The sequence below is a fragment of the Callospermophilus lateralis genome, chromosome 1 (assembly GCF_048772815.1).
Source record: "Callospermophilus lateralis isolate mCalLat2 chromosome 1, mCalLat2.hap1, whole genome shotgun sequence".
NCBI lineage: Eukaryota > Metazoa > Chordata > Mammalia > Rodentia > Sciuridae > Callospermophilus > Callospermophilus lateralis.
This window is the reverse complement of record NC_135305.1, coordinates 72,653,634-72,671,327: the sequence shown is the minus strand read 5'-3', so window position 1 is coordinate 72,671,327 and position 17,694 is coordinate 72,653,634. Positions and strand designations below refer to the sequence as shown.

Below are 17,694 nucleotides of genomic sequence, written 5' to 3'. Positions count from 1 at the left end.
CAACTTTGTAAACTTACATTAAGTGAGCAAAGAGCTAAAGAGAATATCATTGGGTCATGGGAGAAAAAATTGCATGATATTACATTAAGATTAAATACCTAAAAAAAGATTAAATACTGAAATATTTTAAACTATATTTTCTTTGCAACTTTTGTTATATTGATATTATTATTTCTTCCTTGTTTTATCCTGCTACTGAAATATGAGAAAGAATAATGTCTTAAAAATTAATGGTTATCTCTAAATTACTAAATATTAGCTTTATGGATCACCATTATTTTTCTTAATAATATGCTATCTATTCATGCCTATTTCTAATGAATTCATAACCATGCCCATGTAGCATGCTTACACTTTATCTTTTCACATGAAATGGGAAAATGTTTGTTTCTCTTTATGATTATAGAATGGTTAGTTCCTAAATCAAGTTACCTAAAACAGAAAACCATAAGCACTAAAACATTTTTAGAAATCTAATCAACCAACAGTTAGAAAAGTTAAAGATATACGTGAATCTCTCAGATCAACCCATTCCTGTAATCCCCTAAGGGACTATCACACAATTTGACACCAACATTTAAGCTTTGAAAATTATGTGATCATTTATTACATTTTGGATGTCATATGTTTCAAACCTTTTTTATTACTTGTATTGCAAGACAAAGTTAGGCCATTAAAAAAAAACAAAAAATACTTTTCTGTTATTGATAATTGTCTGAGCTGCTTCTTTCTTTATTTTTTTTTTTTTTTCAGAATGAAGAACAAATTTTGGTATTTTGAGTTTGGCACATCTGAAACTTTCTCAGCCACCTGCAAGAAGCTCCATGAATCTGTAGAAATAGAAGTAAGGAAAATTAATTCCCTTTTATAATAGTATGGAATGGCTTGTGTTTTGTTGTTCACATGTTTGTGTGTAGCTCACAGGATGAAATATAATTTAAGCAACCCCCTTCCATTTATTCAAGTTGCTAAAATGTCATTTATGCCACTCTAAAGAAAGTAGCATAATTTGAAATATTAGAATAAAGTTAAATGTGGGTTCAAGTTGTTTTAATATAATATAAAAAGATGAGAAGTAGAACACAACTATGGAAATTAGTGAAGTTAGTGGGCATAGAGAGTGTAGAGCGAAAAGATATAAAAGTCGTGGATGAAAATGAAAGAAAAAGTTGTAATATATAAAAAAATCTTAGTATTTTCAAGTTTCAATATTTCATAACCTTTAAAACATAGTTCACAAAAAATTGTACTTACTTTCATGAATCAACGTTAAAAAGTATACTTTCCCATTCCATTCCCATTCATTAACTAGGTTTTCTCAGTTCCCATGGTTGCCATTTCCCCGTTACAAGTATAGGAAGTGAAAATGCCAAGAAAAAGAGCAAAGATAATAAGACAAGACACACTTTAAAAAGACTTGGAGCACATAGGTCTACCAAAAATATATAGACACCTTAGGACTCAAAATTTTGGAGACATATTTTAAAGAAAATGACACGTTGAGAGATTTTAAGGATAAAGGAAAATTGAAAGTTGCATTTTAATAAATGGCAAGGACAAAAACAAAGTAACCAAATAATGAAACATGAAAAATAATTATCTCTTAGGAATCCAGAAATATTGGCTTTGATACTCTTCATTTTAAAAATAAATTCATAAACTGCTAATACTTAAACCATTAGTGGCAAACATTCAGGTAATAGGTTAGTAAACAGAAGTGATGGATCACATAGGTTCATAATGGCCCGGCTAGGCTCATCATTGTCCTAACTTTATAATTTGATGTTATTAGTAATAATATCAAAATGGCATTATTCCCCGAGAAAACTCTTTGTACTTTTTTCTCATCATGACTAGAAAATAAGGTGAAGCATTAGAAGTAATACTATATGTTTTATAGAATGGGGAGAACCCTTCATAACTGGATGAGATCATAACCTTAGAAAGTAGTTTGATCACAGAAAGTAAAGAATTTGGGCTCAATGTGGACTTTCTGTGATTACTATTTATAATAATATATCTGTATATATTCATCAAATGGATACAATTATGAATGAAAACATAGCACAGATTGTATATTTTAATAATAAACAATCTAATATATATATAGCAATTTACGCCATATATGTTTTTAAGTACAGTTATATATGTGTCATGTATTTATTGTAAAAATTGCAATTTCCCTTTACATTCAGCATTACTATTTTTATAAAGTTGCTTTATACAATAGGTTTTGAGCATTTATTTTTCTCAGAAACCTATGTTCAAGAAAATCTGTAGCAGAAGCCAAAAATAAAGAAAAAAAAATTAAAAGTATGGCTCTAGTTGAACACATTTAGAGAGCCCAAACCCTTCTGCATCTTCTTATCCTTTCTTTCCCTCATCTTCTCCCTTGAAAAACTTTCAATAAATAAAGCAATGTTACATGTGTTATAAAGTAAAAAGTGGTCAAGAAAAAAAAAAGTTGTATCATATAGCAAAAGATATTTGAATAAAATGTGGAAAACATTGATCTTTAAAGTTCTATACAATGATAAAAGTGAGTGATTTTGTTCTATAGAACTTTTTACATCTTATAGAAAAACTATTTAGAAGACACTCAAAGAAATTTGGACAATTAGAGCTAAGTTATTTTTCTTATAGTTGTGATTGTGCATATTTTCCATGGCCAACTTTCTGGCTTAGCATTACTGGCTTGTTCTGGGAAACACTACAGTGGTATTTACAAATCAATCAGCACAGTATGCACTTTCCATTATATTGCTTCATATCTTGAGAGTTGTGTGTGTGTGTGCGTGTGTGTGTGCTTGCACACAAATATATACACATGTGGATAGATATCAATGCCAAATCTGCCTCTCTGCTCACATTTTAATGAATCCAGTCTATCATATTAGCAGAATAAGCCTTTCTACCCTCAAGGTTACTTCATAATTAAATAGAACAAAAACAGCCATTCGGAAATTTGATTCTGCTTGCTATTGCTTCCTATGTGGCCTAAATATCATACCAACTATGGTTTGAAAAATATATAACAGGGAATAAACCACTTTAGTAACAACAGAACCTCAAGCAATGAATGTATGTTTTATTGGCAGCTTCTTCAAAAACAAGCCATTTTTTGTGGCTCTTTTTATACCACATTCCTCTTTCATATAGATCAGATCAGATTTTGTCTCCTTCAAAAGGGGACAAATGTTTGAGAGGAAATAAATATCATGGAACAGTAGTTGATAATAATATCTAAAATTTATTAATATTACCCCATGCCTTGTGCTAAGCAACACATATGCATTACCTGATTTATTCTTCTTCAAAACACTGTGAATTAGAGACACACTATTATATCTCTATTGTAGAGTTAAACATCTTATTCAATAATTTAAGAGAAATAAGAATCATGTTGTTGCTGCTGCTAAAATTTTTAAAATCAAGAAAATATTAGAAATATATATAATTTACACTTATAAACAAATATAATTTATATATACATATATATAACCTATAATGTAGAGATTTTAATTTTAATAATTTCAAGTTGTATTATAGAAGAAAAATAGATAAAATTAAACACTTTAAAATTAAAACAATACTTTTTTTTTTAGTTGTGGATGGACACAATACCTTTATTTTATTTATATATTTATTTTATGTGGTGCTGAGAATCAAACCCAGTGCCTCACATACACTAGACAAGTGCTCTACAACTGAGCTGCAACCACAGTCCACAAGAATACATTTTAAAAGTGAAGTTTGCATTTAAATATTTGGGAGAAGGAGTGGATATATACTTTAATATCTCAGGTCTGCGTCTACAATTAAACTATAAAGATCATAGTTTTCATTTTGCCCCATGTAGCAGAAAAAGCTGAAAAGAGAATAAGAAAACACATTCTTCCAGTAGTTCAGACTTGGTTGTTAATGAGCCTAAGAAGGATGGTAAATTCTAAAGTCAAGAATTTTCATCCAAAAATGCTGAGATTTATCACAATGAGTAAGTACTTCTACAAATTTAATCTCAGGAATTAACAAATGACAAAAAGAATATCAGGTTCACAAAATAAGTTATCAGAATTTTTATTTATTTACTTATTTATTTATTGTAGAAGGACGCAATACCTTTATTTTATTTATTCATTTTTATGTGGTGCTGAGAATTGAATCTAGAACCTCACACATGCTAGGCAAGCACTCTACCATCAAGCCACATCCCTAGCCCAAGTTCTCAGAATTTGAAAGATGAGATTTTTGTTTTCCCATAAACTGGAAAACAGAATTCTTAAAGTCAACAAGGCTCTTTCCCAGTATGGCTTTTACTCTATGGGTCCTAATACTAAGATTATCTATAAAGCAGTTTTTTTAATGTTTTAGTGAGTAAACTTACTAATAATTTTATCTGATACAGGTACAGAGTCAAACTCATTACATAAAAGATTTACAATCTATCATTAACGTTTAATTAATCTCATCAAATTATCTATCAAAAGTTATAGCTCTCCAACATTTATAAACTAGGATTAATATACATTGACAAAAATATTTTTGAAATATTCTTTTCCTTTAGGTAACTTGTTTTAGAATAAGGTCTTTCATTTTAAAATGAAGAAGAGTAGACAATGGCATCATAGCATTGAACTCTATAAATAGCTCCCACAGTTCTATATGTTAATACCTTTTCGTGCACAATGAAAATATTCAGAATTTTTTGTCTAACTGAGGCTGTTAGCGTTTAAGCTTTTATATTCTTTCCTCTGTAGCTACCTTTTTAGAAATCATAAATATTCAAAGCATATGAAAATATTATCTGACACAATATTATCACTTGTTTATATTTCATAGCCTTCACCTCAGCTTTTATTTTCCTGTATTCAACTGGTGTGCTACATTTGGTGGTCTCTATCAGGAATAGCACTGAAAATTTCCAGTTTAACCAACATAACATTAAAGCAAACAGAGGAAGGTTACCTAGGGTCAAGAACTAGTGGGAACAAAGTATCAATAAATTGCAATTTATTTAAATACGTTGTCCTGCTCCCAAATAGCATCAGTGTTCTTCAACAGCTCTTTTTCTTTGCAACTCCTTAAGAATTTTTTTTTTCACTTCTTAGAGAACAGCCCACTGTTTCCTTAAAACGACAATTGACATGACTCTGAATAGTGCAAACATGAATAATAGTATACACTGATGTTTTTCCACTGTCACATGTAACTCCACTAGTTCAATTAAAAGAAAAAAAAAAAGCCTATTTGCAGCATGCTCTCCTTTTCTGCAGATGAACAAAGGAATCCTCCTTCACTAATTCTGAAAGTCACTTGTCACAGTGGGGTTCTAAGGCCTAGTCAAATAATTGTCTTAGTGTATTACCTGCTGTGTTCAATATTGAGTGAAAATGGAAGCCAGGCCCCAACTCCAGCTTATTTCACAATTCTTCTGTTATTTAAATGATTTTAGTCAGTTTGGGGGAAGCCAGACCTTTATAAATTAACAGCAGGGAAATACCAAAGGTGTCAGATTGCATATTTATCATCTTTTTCGTGTAATACTTAAATATGTATTAAGAAGTGACTGACATAAATTAGGCAGATTTCAGAAGCCACAGGCCGTGGCTTGTAGAGGACCCCCTTCTGCTTGACATTTCATCCTTGTCAAAGATCAAATTATTTTAATTTAGGCTGCAAATTATAAGGAATGAAGACTTCTTTGTGGGAATTCCCTGTGGTAATCTGACTTTTGTTGTTACTGCTGCTTGTCAGTGTGCAAAAGATATAATATGCATGCAAATAAGGTTAAAAAATATGTACTATCTAATTATCCAGCCAGTACATTCCACTTGAAGTCAGTGGGAGGCCTGACACACAGTATGTGTTTGATTCATTGAGGCCTGCAGGGTATTTACACAAGATTACTTTTAATTATGAAATTAATATCTGTTTATCTAGAATATATAGCGGTAAGTGAGTATACACATGAGCAGAATTCTTTAGTAAAAAGAAATCATCTTAATTTAATACATGAAAAGGAGGGAAAATCACTTATTTCTGAGGGAAAAAAAAAAAGTCATCATTTGGATATTGGTTTCACCCTCCTTGAAACAAATGGAATGAAAACTTGGCACTTTTTCTAGAATTTGTTTCTATCTCTGCCAACTAGGCTCAAAATGTTGCTTTATTTCACAGCTTTTATTTTTTGGTGAACAAGAAGCAGTTCTAGAGTCAGTGTGATGAAGTTAATGTAAAAGAGAAGGTTGTGTTTTGTTGTCATTTTGGTGGAGCATTACCTCTTGTAAGTCTAAAAGTTTTGATTGCTATGAGAAATGAGGAAGTTAGTAGCGATGATTATTATTTTTTTTATAAGACATGGCAAATGAACTAATCCCACTGCAGATTTGCTTCAATTTATAAAATTCTTATTCCTAACAAAGTTTTTTTAAACAGAGTTATGTATCTATATCTTTACTCATATTGACTTGTATTTGAAAATGGGAGAATAATTTCTGGGATATATTTGTATTAACTACCATTTTAGAAAACCTACAGCATCTCAATTAATACATAGTCATTCAAACATTAGACAATGGCCCTGTTATTCTCCACACATGTCCATCAGAGGAAATGATCAAAATGTTCAAAAAATTAAAAAGTGAACACTGAATACAGCAAAGAACTGTCCACACTTTTTATATTCAGCAGGGTTTTTTGTCACCAGGCCCCAAACAAAAACTCTGGCTAATTAATTGGGGTTTTTAGCAGCCATTACCATAATAGAGTGGTTTGAAGTTTCCTTTTACTGCTGTTCTTGTCATTTCCCTTACTTGATCTTCCTGGACCTCTATATTCATTTGGACAACTGGACTTCCAGTTGCCTTTGATGTTCTGCTTAGAACTTAATCTAGACCAAGATACCATTCTTGGTCACTCCAGAGTGGTTGAGAATTACTGCTTTGGACTTTACTTTCCCTTTAAAACACTTTATTCTTTTTTGTTGTTGTTATTGTTTGTTTTGTTTTATTTTGTTTTAAAGATGTAAGCCATGATTCAAGAATTCTATTTCTTTATTTTCCTCGAATAGTGCCCATCAATGTGTTACAATATGTTCTGAATAGGTGTCAGGTGACAATCATTAAAATTTCTTCTTCAGATTTGACTACAATCAACCTCCTTGTAACATACTGGAAATTTGCAGCTGGATACACATTTGTAGACACTAAACATGTTTCTCTAGGAAGTTTTGTAGTGATTTAATTTGATCATTTTTTAAGGATTATTAGTGATAATCGGTTAATGCTAGTGACTGATTTATCTTTTATGTTGATATTTATGATAAGCATTTAGATATTCTTGAAAAGCTTATTTAGAAAAGGTACAATTGTGAATTTAAAAGCCCTTATTTAAAGATAAGGAAAAAATCAAAGAAAGATAAATTATATTCCAGTCTATGTTCCTTTTTTTTTTTTCCCAGTGTGATGGCGTACAGATTGATTTAATAAACATCTCTCTGGAAGGAATTGCTATTTTGAATATACCAAGCATGCATGGAGGATCCAACCTCTGGGGAGAGTCTAAGAAAAGAAGAAGCCATCGACGGATAGAGAAGAAAGGGTCTGACAAAAGGACCACACTCACGGATGCCAAAGAGTTGAAGTTTGCAAGTCAAGGTAAGGTTCCTGACAACTAACTGTCAAATTGCTTGTTAATCTGAATTCAAAGGCTACCTTTAAAGAGTTTTTCATTGCACTAAAATGTATATATTTATGCAGTAGTATTTTTCATAGTATCACATACCCAAGTTTTACTAAATTACACAATGGCTTCTGAATATTTTCCTTCTTTGTTCTCATTCTTTGATTAGGGTTTTTCCCACAAAAATTAAAATGTGTGCTATATATGTAATGGATAGTAAAACAGGATAGGTTATTCATTAGCTCTTTTGGAATGGTCAGGATGTATGAATTTAACAAGGACCTAGTTTAGGCATTTCTAAGGTTGTATCCTAAGAGGTTTTGTTCTTGTCTTTCTTCAGTCAGGCTGTGATACTGAACTGTCTTACATTAAACTGTTGTTCTAAGAACCATATATCAGGGAATGTTTCAATGTTCTACAATAAATCATGACTATCTGCTATTATTTTTCCATAGAGTTAGTAACAGGACACCTGGGAAACAAAGAGCAAATACTAATAAAATAGGATACAATGACTATGGGGAAGAATTTTCAACTCCACTGTAATATATTTCACAGTGGGATGTGACATCTATTTTTTCTTGGTAAATTTTATAAACAAAGTAATATCTTTGTTCGTAAAATCTATAGGAATTTAAAAAAATCAATAAAATGAATGTATATGATGTTTCTTTTTACCTTCTACAGTTTACCTACTACCACTGATTGCCTTAGAAATAAGACCACATTGTCAAAGTAAAGAAATAAATAAAATTTGAAGGTAGTTGGTGGACTTGTGGTAGTAAATAGCTCTATGTTTTTTTTGTGAGGGGGGGTAACTGGTAATTAATTTAGGTGTTTGCAATAGGCAATGACTTCTGTTATACAGAATTCAGTATCATGATGGGAGGGACAAGGATAGATGGAGAAAGAGTTGAGTATGCTCTAGAAGGAAATGGTTATTAAGACCTGCCAATGACTAGAAGTTTAATGCCTCTGAAATGTAGAAGTAATAGTGAATATTTATGGAATTCAGTATAAGCAAGATTTAAAAAAATCAATTAGAATAGTTTATACTCAGAATGCAATATAACTATATGAAAATATGGAGAAAATAGCACTTTAAAGGAGACATACCTAGAAAAATTGAGAGGCTTGCCCTATATGAATTAATAGTAAGTAGGAAATAAATATGATGATTAGTTTTTAGAAGATATTGACATTAACATTGTATTCATATTTAAATATCATCTTAAAGATTAGTAGAGTTTAAAAATGTTTAAAATTTTCTGAAAATTAGAATTAGCCTAAGAAACATGCTAAGACCAAATTATGAATTTTTCTTTTGAATCCACAGATTGCACTATTATGTTTATATATATATATATATATATATATATATATATATATATATATATATATTCACTCCCTCTTTCTTTACAAATATTTTGTACTATGCACATATAAAATAATATATACAAAAATATTGTTGGTTTATTTTTCTATTTGACCACTACATTACAATATTAGGCAGACCCTTTGCTTGTACACATTACAGATATGTGTCCAAATTGATTCCCAGTGGCTCAGCTGCCTACATTCATCCACTGGAAGTGTCTAAGAAACAGGGCTGTACTCTATCCAAACAAACATCTCTATGGACATATGTGCGTAAAGCCCTGCACAGAGCTGAGATTCTATTGGCCTGGTCTCACTAACTCTGAGGTTCTGTTGGCCTAGTCTCACTAACCCTGATATTTATATGATTTTTTTTCAAGAATGTATGATTGAAATAAAGCCCAGACAAACCAGTCACAGCTATTATCATTGATTCTTACTGCCAAAAATGTAGGAAAACCTCTCTATTCCATTTCTGCCTTTTTTTTTCTAATGTGGAACTATTAGATCTAAGTTCCCATACACACTGAGAAAGAGGAAAGTGGGAACATCCTGGGTTGTGAGTAAGGAATACATTTTTGTAAGTGTATAGTTTTTGAAGGTCATTGTATGACTCTTTAAAAATTTATCACAAATTGCAACTAATTTTTTACTATATTTTGGAATGGAAACTTCCCCCCCTAAACTTTAGAAAGTATTTCTGTGTGGTGGGGGAAGAAGCATATAACTAAATTCATGTGATAGAGGTAAGTTATTTTATTAATAAACAGATTGATATTAATAAAATGTGTACACTATATTTTAAATTTATTTAAATAAATTTCATAGACCAAAGGTGCAAGATTAAATTTGGTTCATCATATCCTCAATATCTTCAAGTATGTGTGATCTGGGACTCCTGAACAATTCACTAGCTTGCAATCTTTGAAGATATTCACATAATTATAACATTTTTAGTCAATAAATTTATTTGTTGCAAATTATACTGTTGACTTAATTCAAGGTTGAATAAAATTATAAGTAACTCATTGCATTATATTATCATTTCATTGAAATATACTAAAGTATTTGGACTCAATTCTGAAACATATTTATGCTCACATTCATCTAAATCAGTAGGGATTTTCTGTGTGTGTGTGTGTTTGTGTGTGTGTGTGTGTGTGTGTGTGTGTGTGTTTATAAGTATAGTAAGTGTATTATATAAAGATAGCATAGTCTTTAAGTAAATCTGTAACGTAAGCCAAGTTGATTTACAATGCTCCCAGCCTTAATATTTAATCTTTCCCAGGTCTTTTAGTTGCTGAGTTCATCTTTACCTCCCCCTCTTCTAAATTAACCTCAGAAAGATGTCTAATAAATTTCTTCACATTAATGTATAAATGAATAATTGCACATGGAGGTAGAGGTATTTGCATTAAAGAAATAAAGGCCTCTAGCTAAAACATTATTTTTCATACTGTGTTCCATTGAGTTACAACTGTAATTCTTCAGCAGCTCTATAAAAACTTGGGTCAAACATGGCCGTATTTTGAAACAAGAAAAAAGTCTTTAATAAAAAAATACCCTATGTTATATTCTATAAAAACACATTACATACTATTCTCAAATGATTAACTTGTGTTACCAGACAAAATCAGCTTTCTCTGGCTTTCCTCTTTCTCTGCTTCTTTCTTCTCTCTAGTTAGAAAAAGGAGTAGAATGAAAGGGGGGAGAGAGGGAGAGAGAGAGAGAGAAAGAAAGAGAGAGAGAGAGAGAGAGAGAAATAGATGGATTGAAGGAGATAAAGACAAATATACATGGCACACATATACATTTGTGTACACACACACACATATAAATAAATAACTGTGGCATTGATTGGAAAGTCTATAACTCTTCAGTGGTCATTTAAAAGAACATGCCTTTCCATATTTAATGAGAAAAATGCTACAAATGGACATGTTACCACCATAGTGTAAGTGAACCCAGTGGAACTAAAAGACCAGCAAATTCAGACACATTTTTTTGGCACAAGAACAAAACAGCACATACCAACCAGCAGAATTGAAAACAAGGTTACAACACCAATATTTTAAATGAAAACAAAGATCCTTTTTAGTAGCATTTTTGCTCATAAAGAAATTGCATTAATTAACTAGCTCCAATAATATGGTTATACTAAAGTATATCACAAGCATGCTTTAGTCAGAGAAAATTTGATTTAAACATATTCACAACTGTGGCTAAGGAGCCAGGCATGAAATTAAAAATTTTAGGTCTTTATGCAGAATAAAATAAATCCTATTAATTTAAACTTTAAAAGAATATGAACCAGGCAGAAGTAACATTATATAATAAATTTCTGTTAACTAAAGTAGAAAACTTTAGATTACAAAAGCCACCTTTGAAAACTTTGAATTACAAAAGCACCTTTGAAAACTACTTTTAAAATTTTTTAATTTTTTAATTTGTTCTTATTAATTATATATGATAATATAATGTATTTTGACATGTTATACATATATGAAATATAACTTCTCACTCTAGTTATACATGATACAGAATTACATTGGACATAGGAAAGTTATGTCCAAATACATGCACATAGGAAAGTTATGTCCAAATCATTCTACTATCTCCTATTCCCATTCCCATTCCCTTCCCTTCATTCCCCTTTGTCTAATCCAAAGTACTTCTTTTCTTCCCTACCCTGATCAACAAATATATGAAAACTGTTTTTTAACCAAAAGTGAGGACCTTTCAAGGAATGTGATCTATTTTAGTTCTAATTGATGAATCTTTGAATGGTCAAGTTAAACTCTTACACTTTCTAGTAATGGAATCAGAATGTGACCAAGTAAGATGCAAAAAGTTCATCTACTTAATTATATATCTGCATCAGGATAGTCCCAATACCATGTAACCAAAATAAAATGTAGAAATCTAAGAAAGGTAGGATGGCTGTAACATTGCAACTGACTTCATCAAAATCGTCCTATTATTCCCTCAACTAACTGAAAATGCTAACAACTTGAACCTCTGAAATGTATTTGTACAAATAAAATTTTGATTTTCTCTTTTATTTACTTGTTTTTAAAATATTACTTCATTTGTTTAAACAAAAGATGTTGACTGCTTTAAAAAGTTTGAAAATGACTGAGCAGAAGTAATTACATTCAAACCATAGAGTTTCAAGCATTTGCCAGAAGCTAAGGGAGATGCTGCCAAGAGCAGCTGGACTTCCTGCTTGAAACCTCATTAAGTAGATGTCTGTCTACCCTGCACATAGTATAGCTAGCCAGGTACTTGTCACATGAAAGTTTATCTTAAAAACTGATTAACATATTATGTCATCCAGGAAATTTTCAGTAATTTCATTCACATTTAACAACCCTATTTTTTTTATTTGGTCAGAATTTATCAAAGCCCATCAAGCACTCATTCACGAAAATTGAGATGGTTTAGCAGGTACACAAATACTTTAAAGTTTACTAGTTTCATATATACTTACTATTATAGTTGTCTTCTTTCTGTTAGCAATGCTGTTTTAAATTATTATTTATAATGGTAATTGCAATTTTTCATTTGACCTAAATTCATTTAACTGAAAATAGAGTAAAACAATTAGAAGTAAATAATAACATAGGAAGTAATTACATGTGGCAAAAATTATGAAGGGGGGACAAAACAGATTAAAGTTTAGAAAACTGAAACAGGCAACTTCAACCACCTTTTATCTTTGACACATCTCCAAGCATGACTACTTAGTATAAAAACTATTTTTATTCTTTGTCGTCTACTTGCATAAAATTTACTACCTATTGATTTCTAGATACTTTATACCAAACCTGTCTTTATCACACCTTAATTTCTTGGAGCACTGTGTTTCCATAGAAGACTATATCCCTGTTTATTTTTTATCTATCTGATGAGATATCAGAGTATCTCTACATCAAATGGCTTTATCATTACAGTTTTTTTTTTTTAATTTCCAGAAATTAGGAAGACAAACAAACCAAAACAAATCAATCCAAACCAAATTGATCAAGGAGAATGAACTAGAGAATGTCTGCAAAGTTTGACAAAATTTGAATTTCCTTTTATCTCTGAAGAGTAATACCATGCATAATTTCAATATCTTCATATTGAAAATGAGGGTGATGATCTCTGGAAGAGGTGAAATTAATCTATGTGTGTTGTACACTATATTAACTGGATAATTGCACAAAAATCATTTAAATAGTAAAACTGTTACTTGCAATACCTTTCAGAAGTTAGGTATATCAGAAAGTTTATGGTAATGGACACTTGTTGTCTATTATTACCAATTTTTCCAGATATTTCTATGGGTTATTTAGGGTAACTTAGAAGGCAGTGTTTTAAGTTGTCTAAATATAAATGCAATATTCATTTTAGAACTGTAGATGATGTATTTGGCATTCAAACCCCAGCAAGCAGAACAATTTCCAAGCATTTAAATTCAGTGATTAAATCAATTAAATTTAGAAACAAGAAAAGAATTTCATGCAGCATTATTATACCTGGATGTTAAATTGTTGAAAAAAAGATCATGGTATTTGAGATGTTTCATTTCACAAAAATATGTGCATATTCTAATACCAAGATAATTGCATTAGTTGAAAATAAGTATATTCAAACATTTGCTACCTAGTAACCTTTAGGATAATTCCAAATGAGTTCCTAATCATATGCTTTTCAATTGCCTCTTTTGAAAAATTTCAGAAATGGACAATCAAATAATCAATATATGCTTAATAAATCTATCTCAATATCAGAATTGCTGCTTGCAATTAAGATTACATGATATATCTGGGTGTCTTAATGTTATGTAACTCATAATTCTTAATGTAAGTATGCCTTTAAAGTTTATAAATCAGTAACAAAAGTAAATTGTAACACAGACAATTCTTTTACATAAAAATATAATAAAAATATAGGACCAGGTATAATCTTTGGTCTAGCTATGTGATAAAGCATATAATGTTATCAAGAAGCATTTTTGAAATTTCTACTTGTCATAGTACTGTAAAAACTTCGCACAAAATGTTAACCTCTGGGAACTTTAAAAGCAGAAGCCATAAATATGAATAAATTAATATTTAGGGACAACTAAAAATAGTGGAGGACAATTTTTAGAATACTCTTATGTTGCTTCTGAAGCTGTATAAAATAACTTTATGCTTTTAAGGCCATTATTATTCTCCCTTTTTCTCTAATTTAACAGTCCAATTTTAAAAAATCATATATTAAATATGATTCTAAAACCAAAATCTGACATCTGGTAGAATTCTAGAACTTCTTGTGGTAGAATTGGTATGGCTGTGAGGTCATTTTGTATTGAAAATAATAGATAATTATTTAAATAGGAAAGTTCTGTTTTCTAAAACATAAATGAAATCACTGCCCTTTAGGTTTCACTCCTGAAAACAAAAATGGGTAAAATCTAAAAAGATAAGAATGGCTGAATAAATGAATCTGGAAAAATGTGCAAAAAATGTGCTTTGTGTAACAGTTGCATTTTGAAAAGTATATGATTTATCAGTCAATCTAATAGGTGCAAGGGACCAAGAAAAAGGATTCATTTTCTTAGGGCTTTTAATTAAACCCCAAACTGTTTAGCTTATATGGCATTGAAGGCAGAATACCTTCTTTGTTTTCAAAATGCCAAATGCTATCCTGAGCCATTGCACATTTCTAACAATTGATTTTATTGTAACTTCAGAGCAGGATGGAAAATACAAATGTTTTAACATGTCATTTTCTGTACATGTACATGTCTGATATTGGTGATAAAATTATCATCTTGTGTCTGTGACATTATATGTTCAGTCTTGTGTCTGTTGAAAGTAATACCCAGGTTAAGGCTGAAAAGTAATTTTAAGTATATTTAGGTTGGTTACACAGTGGTGGAAATACAAAATAGATTTTCAAGTTAAATAAATATTGGTTCTCTACATAAGTTTCATCCAGTTAAATAACATTGTAGAACATGAATTCAAATCATGTCCACAAAAATTTTATATCTCAAATATGAGACCACCCATAGAAATTTTCTGAATATAAAGACTATAGTAATCTTATCCTTTGAGGGTAATTATTTGAATATCAGGAGGTAGATGTACCCAAGGGGACTTATATTGATTTTTTCTATTATCAAGAGACTGACAATAACTTAGGGAGTACTTTAAAATTATAAATGTGAAAGAACTCTTAAGAAGGCATGAAATCAACTACATTGTTTAAAACCTAAGTTATGATTCTAATTTTTTCCAATCGCTATTAAATACCATGTTTTCTTTTCCATTAAGGTGGAAAAATTAACTACTATTACCCAGATGAGAATTCACATTCAGTTATACCATATTGTGGTTTGACATCTCATTTAAAGGTTTGAAGTAATATCAGGGAAATTTTAAACTTTGAACTTCACCTTTTTTTATTTACAATTTTTTTTGATAACCTTTATAGATATAATAAAATGGACACACTCTAGCACCTGGTCCTCCTGGAACAGTTATCTAACTACCAAAAGTGCCAGGGGTCTCAGTAAACAGCAAAGAAACCTGTTTTTAAAAGAATTAAATTCTACCATTTACTTAATTATCTTTGAATAATTGAGTTTGAGTTAATAAAAGTGACCAACTTCTGGAGTACCTTGCCATGAATTTAGTTTCCATGAATGTCGTCTTTTATTAGAGCTAATTAACATATACATGGTACATTCTGGAATAGTATTCAGCCCAGTCCATTTTTTTTAGAAATTGACAGAAATCTGTATAAATAACAGTCCCTCTATATTAAGTGAAAGTTATTCTATCTTAATAAAAACAGTTCCATTATTCTTCCTTTTATAAACTATGAGTTTATAATGTTAGGGCTTCTGTTTTTTTTAACATTTGTTTTAGGTAGAGTCTATTGTCTGCTGTACAGTATCAGCTATTAATCAGGTTAGGCTAAATATTGAGGCCTGAATATTATAAGGTGCCAGTCATTTGAAATAAAACTAAAAGTCTCCATGGATAAACATGACTAATTTAAATAAACCCTGGGGAGCTTTTTTGAGAAAGTTAAAATGCCTGATGAACATGGCACTGTTATCTAATTATCCCATAATATAGCACAAAATAACAATCTCATTTCTCCTTTTATTTACAAAGCTGTTCCCATTATCATTATATTTTACCTGTTCAAGTGCTAAAAGATTATTCCTAGTTGAGAGATTCATTAAAAGAGAATAATTATATTATATTTCACAGATTGGCAGAAAGAAAATGTATCTTTGAACAATTCCATTTCCCTGAACAGTTGTTCATTTCATAGTTGAAGACAGGTCTATTAAGTACTTTCTACCCTTTTTAAACATGTCAAAGCTAACCATTAATACTGAAATTAGTAATTTGGTTTTGATTTAATGAAAGAATTAGCTGCTATTTGTAAAACTCAGTTTCTATGATGAAACACAAACATAACAATATTTTTAAAATATTTAATATCTAAAAGCACTAAAATTTTTCTCATGATTCATATTAATCTCCTCTGATAATCCTTAATATGCTGATATTTTTCCCCAATATATGTTTCTTTACCCAAAACGCTTACATGAAACATTTTATTACTAAGTGTATAGCATTCAAGTTTTAAAATATCTTTGTAGAACAATAGTAAAAGAGAGAAAATCAATGAGTATCAGTGAATTCTAATTTTAGATTTCTTGCACCAAAGGATCATGGATTTTTTAGTAAGATCTTTGTAATTTAAAGGAGAATGAGTACATTAAAATTCTCTTCAATAGAAAATAGATCTGAGACATATTTCATGTTCAAACATGTAGATGCTGTGTAATGTTATCCATGATCATATGCAAGTGGATACATACTTTGGTAAATAATTCAGGAAGAATAAAACAATATATTAGTTAGTGATGGTCTGACCATACTTTTTGTACTTGATGGTAATGATTGCTTGTAGTTTAGTCGTTTCTTCACATCATCTTGACCAGCTGACCAAGATGAAGCACCAGGATGTGTAGTGAGTCTAGTGAAAAGCAGGGAACCAAAGCATGCATCTTCTACCTGATAAATTAATATTTCAACAGGAGGAAAGATGCTCTTTTGATTAAATATATGTATACACAGACACACACACACACACACACACACAGTTCTTCTATCTTAATAAAAACAGTTCTTCTATTTTAATAAAAACATATATAGATGCTGACACATGAGTAGTGCTATTTTTAATTACAGGTTTAATCTTAGGTTTTAATACATTTTTTTAGTTAAGTGTTATTTTAGAATTATTCATTAATATGTTGTCTTTTCTTTTGTTAATGAGGACTATTTTTTTTTTTTGGTAGTAGGGATTGGACCCAGGGTTGTTATGCCACTAAACCACTGAGTTACATTTCCAGCTCTTTTTATTTTTTTTTAGTTTAAGGCAGGGTATCAATAAGTTGCCTGAACTAGCATTGAACTTATGATTCTCCTGCCTCTGCCTCCCTAATAGCTGGGATTTCAGGCTATGCCACTGTGTCTGGCTTAGTGGGTCTCATTACACATATAGGCCTTATAGTTTTATTAAAATCAACTTTTTCCAATTTCTATTTGGATTTTTTTGTTTTGTTCTGTTTTGTTT

The 17,694-nt window shown here is 30.5% G+C and overlaps 1 protein-coding gene across 6 annotated transcripts in view; it reads left to right on the top strand.

The window, feature by feature from the left end:
* Positions 1–17,694, top strand: part of Dgkb (diacylglycerol kinase beta) — a 575,876-nt gene that overhangs the window by 424,227 nt on the left and 133,955 nt on the right. For all 6 annotated transcript variants that reach the window (XM_076863035.1, XM_076863026.1, XM_076863017.1 and 3 more), the window contains 2 exons: positions 754–844; positions 7,460–7,655. In XM_076863035.1, coding sequence (XP_076719150.1) covers positions 754–844; positions 7,460–7,655 — 287 coding nt within the window. The remainder of the gene's footprint in view (positions 1–753; positions 845–7,459; positions 7,656–17,694) is intronic.